At 34.8% G+C, this 11,981-nt stretch overlaps 1 protein-coding gene across 4 annotated transcripts in view; it reads right to left on the reverse strand.

Moving 5' to 3' along the window:
- ptk2ba (protein tyrosine kinase 2 beta, a) overlaps nt 1-11,981 on the reverse strand; it is a 43,146-nt gene that overhangs the window by 10,443 nt on the left and 20,722 nt on the right. For all 4 annotated transcript variants that reach the window (XM_058748572.1, XM_058748574.1, XM_058748571.1 and 1 more), the window contains exons 6-23: nt 11,598-11,786; nt 10,820-10,907; nt 9,647-9,881; nt 9,124-9,302; nt 7,869-7,956; nt 7,592-7,671; nt 6,579-6,641; nt 6,444-6,498; nt 6,178-6,318; nt 4,937-5,011; nt 4,280-4,381; nt 4,063-4,177; nt 3,819-3,858; nt 1,609-1,643; nt 1,455-1,499; nt 1,270-1,367; nt 1,051-1,132; nt 873-973 (exon numbers count right to left, since the gene is read on the reverse strand). In XM_058748572.1, the coding sequence (XP_058604555.1) occupies nt 873-973; nt 1,051-1,132; nt 1,270-1,367; nt 1,455-1,499; nt 1,609-1,643; nt 3,819-3,858; nt 4,063-4,177; nt 4,280-4,381; nt 4,937-5,011; nt 6,178-6,318; nt 6,444-6,498; nt 6,579-6,641; nt 7,592-7,671; nt 7,869-7,956; nt 9,124-9,302; nt 9,647-9,853 (1,506 nt within the window). In that variant the 5' untranslated portion in view covers nt 9,854-9,881; nt 10,820-10,907; nt 11,598-11,786. The remainder of the gene's footprint in view (nt 1-872; nt 974-1,050; nt 1,133-1,269; nt 1,368-1,454; nt 1,500-1,608; nt 1,644-3,818; nt 3,859-4,062; nt 4,178-4,279; nt 4,382-4,936; nt 5,012-6,177; nt 6,319-6,443; nt 6,499-6,578; nt 6,642-7,591; nt 7,672-7,868; nt 7,957-9,123; nt 9,303-9,646; nt 9,882-10,819; nt 10,908-11,597; nt 11,787-11,981) is intronic.

Here is an 11,981-nt window from a genome sequence, read left to right on the forward strand (position 1 = left end):
GCTAATAATGTACTCATCCTCGGGCCAGCCAAGATGTAAACGAGTTTGTTTCTTCATCATATTTGAAGAAATGTAGCATTGCATCACTTTGGATCCTCTGCAGTGAATGGGTGCCGTCAGAATGAGAGTCCAAACAGCTGATAAAAACATCACAAGTAACCACAGTCTATCAGTTAACATCTTAAGAAGCCAAAAGCTGCATTTTTGTAAGAAATAAATCCATCATTACTTAATTTAACTTTAAAGTGATGCTTCAGTCTAAAATACTAGTCCTCTATCCATAATATTGCTTTCTTTAGTAAAAAAAGTAATCTGGTCTGAATCAAGAAAGAAACGTGCATAGATCAAGCGTCGTTTATACGCTAAAACAGATCAAAGCAAATATGTGGGTAAATTTTGATGTGAGAGGACAACAGGAGATGAACTTTCACTGGAGGAAGCGTTATTATGGGTTACAGACTAATATGTCGGAAGTGGTGGCTTGATGTTAAAAACCTTAATGATGGATTTGTTTCTTACAAACATGCAGCATTTTGCTTCACAAGATGTTAACTGATGGACTGGAGTGGTGTGGATTACTTGTGGATTATTGTGATGTTTTTATCAGCTGTCTGGACTCTCATTCTGACGGCACCCATTCACTGCTGAGGATCCATTGGTGAGCAAGTGATTGAATGCTACATTTCTCCAAATCTGATGAAGAAACCAACTCATCTGCATCTGGGATTGCCTGAGGGTGAGTCCTTCAATAGTCCAAAAAAAAAACTATTCTTAATTCTTGAGTAGTTTTGCCTGATTTTCCTTTCGCCCAATTTTCTTGGATACGAGCAAACCAAGACAAGCTTGAAATCATTCAAACAAAAGAATCTCACCTCTCCACACTGGTAAAGCTCCATGACAATCCACACAGGATCTTCCTCGATAATTCCTACAAGTCTCACAATGTGCGGATGGTCCAGTTTCTTCATGATCACTGCATGAAAACAATGATTTTGATCATTCTATTCAGGCATGTATTGGATTCCACAGGCGGAAGATGAATCATCTTACAAGCTTCAGTCATGAACTTCTCCTTCACATCAGCTGAGCAGTCCTTGCATGTCTTTACAGCCACATTCACTCGCTCGCCTGTCTGGAAGAAGACACAAGATTCATGAGGTTTCTGTCCTGAAAGCTGAGCTTGAATATGTTTCTAGTGATTTCTACTAAATCCTTGTGATCCGTTTCGCTGAATATTTGGGCCTGTAGGTGTGTAACTGATGCACTAACCTTGCTTTTATAGATCCCATCATGCACCTCACCAAAGAAACCTTCACCCAGAATCCGGCCTAGGACAATGTCGTTTCGTGAGATGCTGAATTTACTGGCTGGAAAACAAGTGTTTGAGATAAAAAAGACAAATAAATTGGTAAATGACAATTAATCTGTCTCATAAAATATTATTTGGTTCTTACTTGGAACTGGTGTATCTTCTGGTATCTCTGCATAAATATCTGAATCTGTGGGAAAAAACATAGTGGAATAACATTATATTGATTAACCCATCTTCTATAAAAATTGTGTATATTACAAGCAGTATTTTTGCAATATATATTTTACTTTACATACTTTTGCTTTCCCTGTCAGATCTGGTGTTTTCCATACTGTTTTGCAATACAAGATCAGACAGAGTCAATAAGACAGAACCATGTTTATATGTGTGTGTGTGTGTTTATAAGTTATAATCATATATTATATTTATTAAAAAACGATACACAAAATTATATTAAAAAAATACAAAAAATTATAACTTTTATTTATTTATTTATTAAATTACGTAAATACAGAATACTTGTTTTTCGTCAAATCAGCATATTAGAATGATTTCTGAAGGATCATGTGACACTGAAGACTGGAGTAACGATGCTGAAAATTCAGCTTTGATCACAAGAATAATTTACATTTTAACACATTAAATTTGAAAATTGGAATTTTAAATTGGAAATATATACAGTATATGGTCCGTGTATGTTGCGTTCATTCGTTTTTGATTTAATATTGAAAACAGAAACATGAGAAAACGGCACTATTTGAATTTTTCGTTTTTACATCCAGGGGTAGAAAATGGATAAACAGCTTGAATGTTCGATTTCCACGTGTGGGAGGGAATTAAACGCCCCTTTTCACTGATTGGTCAAGCAAAAATGAAATAGTGGCGTCATCATGTCATCAACAGAATAAGAGTTCTCCGTTGGGGATTCTCTATGGCAAATATTAGATGCTTATGCAGAAATATGTATGCACCTCGGATCTGCAGCCACATTACCCTTTTAGTCTATTTCTTTGGCGCACCGCACATTTTATTTAGCTGTCCAGTTAGATGCACTGGACAACACGGGGCGAATGCATTATAGTGAAGCACAGACCAGTATTGATTTTAGTGTGAATACGCAGCAGTCGTAACTTTTATTTTAGACAGTACAGTTTCATTAATAATGAGAATAAATTGATTTAATTGTAGACACAAAACAGTGTGTTTTATTTGACTTAAAACACAGGCGTTTCATTCTTGAATGAATCCGAGTCTTTGAATGAATCGTTTGAGTGAGTGGTTCAATGACCCATTTACTTTGCTCCTGAACAAATCAGCATTTTGAAGGAATCGGTTGAATTAATGACTCTATGACTCATTTATCAACACAATGACTTGTCGCCACCTACTGTCGATCTAACCTTCATAATTCAAGTATCCTATTGTTTCATTTTGTCACTCATTTCATATTTCTGTAGGCTATTCAAAATGTTTTTATTTAAAACATTAATCTCATTCCGTAATGCAATTACTGTGTTAATGCATTTACTGCCGTCTGAGCAGCATTAATTGTGTAAATACATCTAAATTCAACTTAAGATGCAGCTTCTGTGTCACAGTGCAAAGATGGCTTTAGTTGGTACTGATTTATTAGGTAACCTATGATGTCATATTTTTCAAATATTGACTAAATTCAGGAATTTAATATTAAAGGTTTATATTTTATAAAGTTTTATTTTATAAAGAAAAATGCCCTTTTCTAAAAAAAAAAAAATAAAAAAAATAGCATGTATTATATACATGTGTAACATGCCATCAGATAATGACAGTATCATATAAACTTCTCTATGAAAAAAACTCGAAATAATAATCAAAACGGTAAGATACTGGTCTGCGCTTCACTATAATGTAAATGTCATGCAGCTTTGCCACACAGATTTTGATAACTGGACAGCTAAATAAAATGTGCTGTGCGCCAAAGAAATAGACTAAAAGGGTAATGTGGCTGCAGACCCGAGGTACATACATATTTCTGCAATAAGCACCTAATATTTTCCATATAGAATCTATGCCTACACAGAAGTAAGCCCTGTCTAGGCGCTGCCCCAGTATGGTTTGTGTCAAACCATTTGTTAGTCTGTTTGTTTGATGAGAGGGAGATGAACGCAGGAGTTGCAATAAACGCTTTAACGGCGGAGGACTCTTATTCTGTTGCACAAAACTGAAGACGACATGATGACAGCATTTGATCCTTGCTTTACCAATCAGTGGAAAGGGGCGTTTAATTCCCTCCCACACATGGAAATCGAACATTCAGACTGTTTATCCATTTTCTACCCCTGAATGTAAAAACGGAAAATCAAGGCAATTTCTTGTCTCTTTTCGTTGTTTTGAAAAAACAAAAATGGCGCCGTTTTCTCATGTTTCTGTTTTCAATATTAAATCAAAAACGAATGAACACAACATACACGGACCGTATATATATATATGAGAGAGAATGCAGAAAAAGCAAAACGTCAGTGCTCACCTGCTGGGTAAAGGAGGTAGAGAGATTCTAGCTTCTCTGTCTGGTAAACATAAGCAGTAGTTTGTTAGCAATCACAGCGCACACTGTGTTTCTACACTAGTAGTGGTCAAGCACTGATTAGGCAAGTCAAAAACCAGAGGCAGGACTTGAATTGGTTTCATTAGTGGATACAAATTTAAGATTTAAGATACATGATGATGTTGGTTTCATGACCTAGTAATACAAAATAATAAAACCCACACACCTTTGGCCCGTACTATAAAAGTTGTCTCATTTCCGTGCTCCAAACGACAGTAGCCATCAATTAAATCGGTCATGTTCTCTGCGATGGCCAGAGAGGCTATGCTGATGGACAAAGGCTGAAAATGACAATGCATCATTATAATCTTCATGAGAAAAGGTAAACTGATGTTATATAGTAATCAAGCATTAATTTCAAGAAGACGTGTGGATCCATTTACCTGTTTAGCTCCTTCTATATCTATATGTAGCAGCGTCTTTCCGTCATTCTGAGGTATGCATTTAATACTTCGAATTTGCGCAAATGTGGCTAGACAGACCGGCTAATGAGGACATATATATATATATATATATATATATATATATAAAACAAAAAAAACATGTCAATATACATGAGCACATAACAGGGTTATTATATTTATGTAAAACTAAATTAAGTTACTAGTAATTTACTAGTAAATTTCACAATTAATTACAAAGAAACAGCCAATAACACATTAAATGTGAAATTTGGATGTGGAAAGATATTTTCTTAAAACACTCCAATATTCTTAATTTAGCTTAATGTGCTAAAATAACCAACACTAAAACTGGAATTAAATTAATAAACAACACTATATAGACATTAAAAACACTGAAAATAAAAATAAATACTAACATTTAAATTAAAATGAAATCAGAAAATCTAAGAATAATAATAAAAACTATAATGTATCCCAATGATACTAAAATAACAATGACGCATGATTTCTCACCAACATCTATTGGTCAAATTTTTCCATTGTGGTTAATTCACAAAATAGCAGTGGTTATTGAGTGCTACGTTTTAGAGAATAGGTCAAGCAGTGGGATGGACGTATGTGAGGGGATCTTCTTACCACAGAGCTTTTGTCTGTACGTTGCCGAATACCTTTGGGCCCGATGACTAGATCCACAGAGACGCTCCATCCTTGCTACAGAAGAATATACTGTTATGCTCAGCAACAACTGCAGCTTTTACACAACAACTGCTGCTTGATGAACATCTGTAGTACACACTTGAACCACATTCATATCAATGTCACGCACTAGATAACAAAATAGCAAAGCAACATGCTATCTATGCTGCAGAAAGATAACACACGAACGAATTTAAAGTGAAACACTTTTTAAAATGTTATATTATGGAAGGATATAGCACTGAAAATGAAGACAAAAAGTACTAAACTTGGACTTCATAGTCACTGGAAGAGTTTTTGCAGGATTTAACTGCACGTTTTTGCTTCGAAACTCTTATCTAATGCAGTGACTTTCACAAGTTTGTATACATGCCCACAGTGTCTAAAGACATTTCAGGGCCACTGAATTTATCTCTCCACCCACAACTAGTTCTCACACTACTTCAGACAGTAAAGGACACACAGCAACCATCAGTGAAGGAATAGTTCACCCAAAATTTAAAAAATTGCTGAAAATACGTGAATGTGTGCCCTAAAAAACTGCCGATAAAAACATCATAATAATCCATAAGTAATCCACATGACCCCAGTCCATCAATTAACGAAAACCTGCATGTTTATGAAACAAATTCATAATTAAGGCATTTTTACTTTAAATCATCTCTTCTATGCAAAATATGTGTCCATAATGCATGACAACGCTTCCTGCAGTGGAAAAAGTCCATTCACTGTTGTCTCTGTCACTGTCATCAAAATCCACCCACATTTAAACTGCTTTGGACTGTTTTGACTTGTAAATGGTGCTAGATCTGTGCCGATTTTTCTCCTGATTCAGACAAGATGACTTCTTTGCTGGAAAAAGCAATATTATGAATTTGTTTCTTGCAAACATGCAACTTTTCATTTCACTAGACGTTAATTGATGGACTGGAGTGGTGTGGATTATTGTGATGTTTTTATCAGCTGTTTGGACTCTCATTCTGACGGCACCCATTCACTGCAGAGGATCCACTGGTGAGCAAGTGATCCTTAATTTCCTTCTAATCTGTTCCCATGAAGAAACCAACACATCTACATCGTTGATGGCCTGGAGGTGAGTACATTTTCATCACCTTTTCATTTTTGGGTCAACTATTGCTTTAACGTGGCTGTAACTTAAAAACATCATGATGGGATCTTACCACCAGCTCACAAGGAAAAACCTCTTCATCAAAACTGGAAAAGACAGATAATGTCTCAAAGAACTTGATGATGCACTGCTCTTCCTTCAGCAACGCAAACTGCTGGAATGTTTGCTGGATCAGTTTCCGCAGCTGCTTCGGCTGTTTCACACCAGACATATATGAACAATATTTCATCATTACAAATCATAAATTACAAAAGCTGCTAGTGTGTATTGGATTGCTATGCTGCTTTATTCTCAAAGAGGTCAAGAAAATGTTTTCACCTTCATACTTTCGATTAATTCTTGAGGAAAGAACAAATCCAGACCAACATCTTTCCTGAAAGGAGCAGAAATGCCATCAATGCATTGTGTATTTTCTTGAGTTAATCTATCTAAAGCATCATAAAAACTACTTACTCCAGCAGATCGAAGTTCGTTTTTTTCTCCAGGCCGCTGGCATTCATGTCTTTATAGAACCTCCTGTTAGAATAGAAAAACTTTAAGGCATTTAATTTGAAATAAATATTTTGAAGCATTCTGTGTATTGTTTACAGACATATTATGCTGACTTTTATTGTTACTCGGTTTGAATTTACATTTTTTGTCATACATTTTACATGTACCACCTATTTTATATTCCAATTTATAAATTAGGTTTCTTTTTAAAGAAATCTAAGATGTAGATGAGTTTTATTTTCCAAAAGATTTGGAGAAATTTTGTATTGCATCCCTTGCTCACCACTGTATCCTCAGAGTGAATGGGTGCCGTCAGAATGAGAGCCCAAACAGCTGATAAAAACATCACAATAATCAACAAGTAATCTACACCACTCCAGTCCATCAATTAACATCTTGTGAAGCCAGAAGTGTGTTTGTAAGAAAAAAATCAATGAAGACATTTTTAACTTTTTAGTCTGAATCAAGAAAGAATGTGCATAGGTCAAGCATTGTTTATATGCAAAAACAGATAAAGCAAATATGTGGGTTAATTTTGATGTGAGAGGACAACAGGGGATGAACTTTCATTGGAGGAAGCGTTATTATGGATTACAAACTAATATTTTAGTCAGAAGTGGCGGCCTGAAGTTAAAAACCTTAATTATGGATTTGCTTGTTACAAACATGCAGCATTTCACTTCACAGGATGTTAAATGATGGACTGATGGAGTGGTGTGAATTATTGTTTTGTTTTTATCAGCTGTTTGGACTCTCATTCTGACGGCACCCATTCATTGCAGAGGATACATTGGTGAGCAAGTGATGTAATGCTACATTTCTCCACAAATCTGTTCTGATGAAGAAACAAACTCATCTACATCTTGGATGGCCTTAAGTACATTTTCAGTACATTTTCATTTTTGGGTGAATTATGTTATTTTTACTTCATGTGAAGGACTTATTACTATTACAGTTCTTCTGTATAAATATACCTAATCTCCAAACAGCCCAACTGCAGCGCCATCCCGTCACTAACTCTCCTCGCACTGTACTGCATGTAGTCACTGCGAACCTGCAAAACAACAGCAATAACACACCTTCATTCGCCTTTTAGATGTGCAAACCACCATTAACACTTGAGCGCTACATCAAACATCCACAACGCCTCAGTGCAAATGGCGTGACTCATGTTTCCTTCACTTCTGTGTGACGTTTCAGGATATGGAGTGGTAAATGTGAAGAAACACTCCCTATGTGACAGGTACTGACCTGCTGGTAGAAGTAGAGCATTGTAGTTTTGTCATCCTTTAACTTCTCCAGGAAATCAGGAGGAATGTAACGGATCCTCAAGTCATATCTGATCATGATGGCAGAACAAAAACAGGATTAGGAACATATAGAAAATTGATTTCCAGCACTGGAAACCCTATGAGGCAAAATATGAAGTATAATAACTCCATTTTTTTACATTTTCAAAAATCATGTTTTTTATTATGTTATCATGTTTTTATTGTGTTTTATTGTGTTAGTTAGCTGTATTTTTTAGTTATTTTTTAACCTAATCAAAATAACCCAACTGCAGTTTGATTGAAATTAATTGGAATGCACAATGAAAAATAAATTTTTTTGCAAATCTGTTTTTGCAAATGAACTCTTCGAATTTCTTCTGGGCAAAACATAGTTCAAATGTGATATCTTCAAAAAGAAACTGAACAGGTAACGGTAGCCGTATTTTTTTTTCCATTCTATAGAAGTCAATGTCTACCATCAACTTTTTAGTTACCAACATTCTTCAAAATATCTTCTTTTGATCTCAACAGAATTAAAAAAACTCATACAGGTTTGGAAAAACTTGAATGTTTTTCCAGTAAATGATGACAGAATTTAAATTTGGGGGTAAATTATCCCTTTAAATATCAATTTTAAATGGAAAATACATTTTATTTTTACCTTCAAATGCCAAAGTATATTACAAAATGTACTTGAAGTGGCAAGAAAATGTATTACCAGTCTTAAAATTAATTTGGGATAAATGCAAAATGCATTTTTAAAATATATTTTGGACGATATACACTGACTTAGGATGTAGTTTCCTCAACCATATTAAGAAGCACAACTGTTTTTAACACTGATAATAATGTTTCTTGAGCAGCAATTCAGCATATTAGAATGATTTCTGAAGGATCATGTGACACTGAAAACTGGAGTAATGATGCTGAAAATTCAGCTTTGATCACAGGATTAAATTACATTTTAGAATATTTTCAAATATATTTCGAAATTTTACTGTTTTTACTGTATTTTTGATTCAATAAATACAGCCTTAGTGAGCAGAAGAGACTTCTTTCAAAAACATTTAAAAAAGCTTACCGACTCCAAACTTTTGAACGGTTGTGTTAATATATTTAGACTGAAAATATACTAAAAATGTCCAAAACGTAGTATGAGCAATATGAGCATAATGATAACATATTACTGCAAATATACGTTTTTTCAAAATATTTTTGCCATATGGGACACACACCTCCACTCCGCCTCGATGTGCTGCTGTTCATATTTCTTCTCCACCTCTGCTACGGTGAGGTTTGGGTGCAGCCAGTGAACCTCGTCTGATTTGAGGTGTTTGAGCAGAAGACTGTAGCATTCTGAGAACTTGATGCTGGGACCGAGTCGGCCACTGTCCAGGATGGACTGAATAATTCTCTGCAGAATGAAATCATCGTTCAGATCAAACATTTATACATTTGTGGGTTTTATTATACGTTTAGAAATTATATGTTTAAGATTACATGTTTAGAGATTTTTTGCATTACTTTAATTTTACATATCATTGTCATGAAAGGAATGTCTTACTAATGAAAGAAAATCATTTTCTCCATTATGATATTTTGATATTATTTAACATTCATCATGAAATCAATGCATAAAATCTTAATGCTCAAAGTGATCCTTGATTATAACAACAGGAAGTTATGCTGATGGGCATGATAACGTGCTTCATATTGAAGTCATGATTAATGTGTAACAATGCACGTTAATCTTCTCACCCTGATATTCCAGGAGCTTTCACATTTGACCAGTTTGAAGTTCTTGCCCAGGTTGGCGCTGTTGCTGATGAAGCACACTTTGAGGATTTTCACCAGCCCCATGCATTTATTCTGGACGGCACCGGTGGGCAACTGCGGTGGCCCGGGAGGAGGTGGTTTCCATGATAACGTACTGGTGTCACCTGACATCTCTAAAAAGGCTGTCATGAGATGGGTCTCCTCAACTGACTATTAGCTGTGTGGTGAGACGGAGGAGAAATAACACATTCAAGTTCAGGCAGGAACTCACGCAGCCAAAGGAAATCAATGAGTGACTCAATAATAAACTATGAGAACATGAAAATTGTGAATTCTGGGAATGAATCCTATCCTAATATATGGTAATCAAAGTCAGAGAACAGAATCTGGGCATTTTTTTGTTTTTACATTTACTCTTGGAAATATTCAAAAATAGGAGTTTGAATATTTTTAAAACAAAGAAATAAAGTAAAAGTAATTTTAATGCTCAGCAGACTCTAACATAAAATTTAAAAAAATATATATAATAATAATGTGGGATTAATTATTATTATTCTTAGACTGCTTGGCATTAAAATCAGAATGAAAGAATTATAACTAAAATTATATAAATCCTAGAACTATCTGACACGAAGCTTAACTGTCTTAAAAACAGCTTAAATGTAGTTTTGGTAAAGATGTAAAAAAAAAAAAAGTATGAAAAAATATAATAAATTATTATTATTAATAATAATAATAATTAGAATTATATAAATCCTAGTACTGTCTGAAAGCAAGCTTGTCTTAAAAACAGCTAACAAATAAAATTAAATTAAATAAAAAGTAAATAAATTAGTAATAATGATAATAACAACCTGTTTTCAGTTATTATAATTATTATTATTTTGTTGATCACTAAAAAATTCCTAGTATTAAAAAAAAACATAATTATATCCATTTATCTGACTGTAGGCGGAAGTGTCTTGAGAACCACTTAAATGTAGTTTTATTCAAAACATTCAGAGCTTTTATCAGTTCTAAAATAGCATTCGGTCACATTTCATACAGAAATTCTCATATTACAGACAGCAGTAGTAAAAGCACATGACATTCGTCATGACCAAACACACTTTATTTCAACATGTCAGCACACGAGAGACTAATGCAACATCCTACCTGGACGTGCTCCATGACTGATGTGTGAACCAGTTTACTCCTGTGTTACCATACGATCTCGGAGTCACAGGACAGACAACATGACAGGCTAAAATAATGACGAGATTCACAGAAATGTTGTCAAGCACAAGCAATGGCCTTTTTCAATATCTCAAAGAAAATAGGAAGTGAAAGGCAGCTTGGTTAAGCTTCGCTAAGAGAATTCCACTAGAAAAGCTTTGACTACTATACACTGACTATCAACTACTATATGTCTCTTAAATGCATCAAAAGCATCTACCACAACTTTGGTTTCCTGTCATGTGGTATCAGGTTCAGAGATGCTACAGTATGTGTTGGAAATTGTGAAGGTTTTAAGCATTCACGTTTTGCCATGCAAAAATTGATTTGCTAATGATGCTAATGAAATGAAAATTTTGAAGAGGAAATACGTTGAAATATGTTGAAGTTTATTAAACCACTAAAACATAATCAAATGGCAAAATATTGTGACCATGTTTTTATGGCATCAGCTCAATATTCATGAATCATGATGACAACGATCAACCCACAACATCCATACAAATGCAAATCACCCGATCAGACAATGCCTCATATTTTTGACTCTTTCTGCCAACACCACCATTAAAATTAAGCCAAATGAAAAATGAAACATCTAATGATATTTGCAACACATCAGCATCTACTGAACTTCCTTTTTAATGCTACACTCTGACTTCAAGGTTTGAAATGGTCAGAATCTCTAATTGAAATAAGAAAACGTAAATGTGTCACAGACCTGAGCATGAGCTGATGTTCAGTGCAGATTTCTCTCGCTCTCACTTTCTCTCGTCTGGTGTTTGTTTAATTCATACGAATCCAAACTGACAGAGTGTGAGCTGAAGTCCTGACGTGAGTGTTTTGGACACACCCCACGCATGTCACTGACTTCCTCAAACTTCCCACCACTTCATTAGCGCTGCTGCTGCTGCAAAAACACACAGGCACAGAGCACAGAAACTACATTACAAACACTATTTGTGAGGTCCTCCTCTTTCCTTGAATGTCCTCAAAAGTTGGTTTTCATTATTTTACTATATTTTTAAGGATATTTTGTCCTCACAAATGTCCTCAAAAGTTGGTTTTCAACATTTTACTAAAATTGTGAGGATATTTTTTTGTC

The sequence above is a fragment of the Onychostoma macrolepis genome, chromosome 17 (genome assembly GCF_012432095.1).
Source record: "Onychostoma macrolepis isolate SWU-2019 chromosome 17, ASM1243209v1, whole genome shotgun sequence".
Taxonomy (NCBI): domain Eukaryota; kingdom Metazoa; phylum Chordata; class Actinopteri; order Cypriniformes; family Cyprinidae; genus Onychostoma; species Onychostoma macrolepis.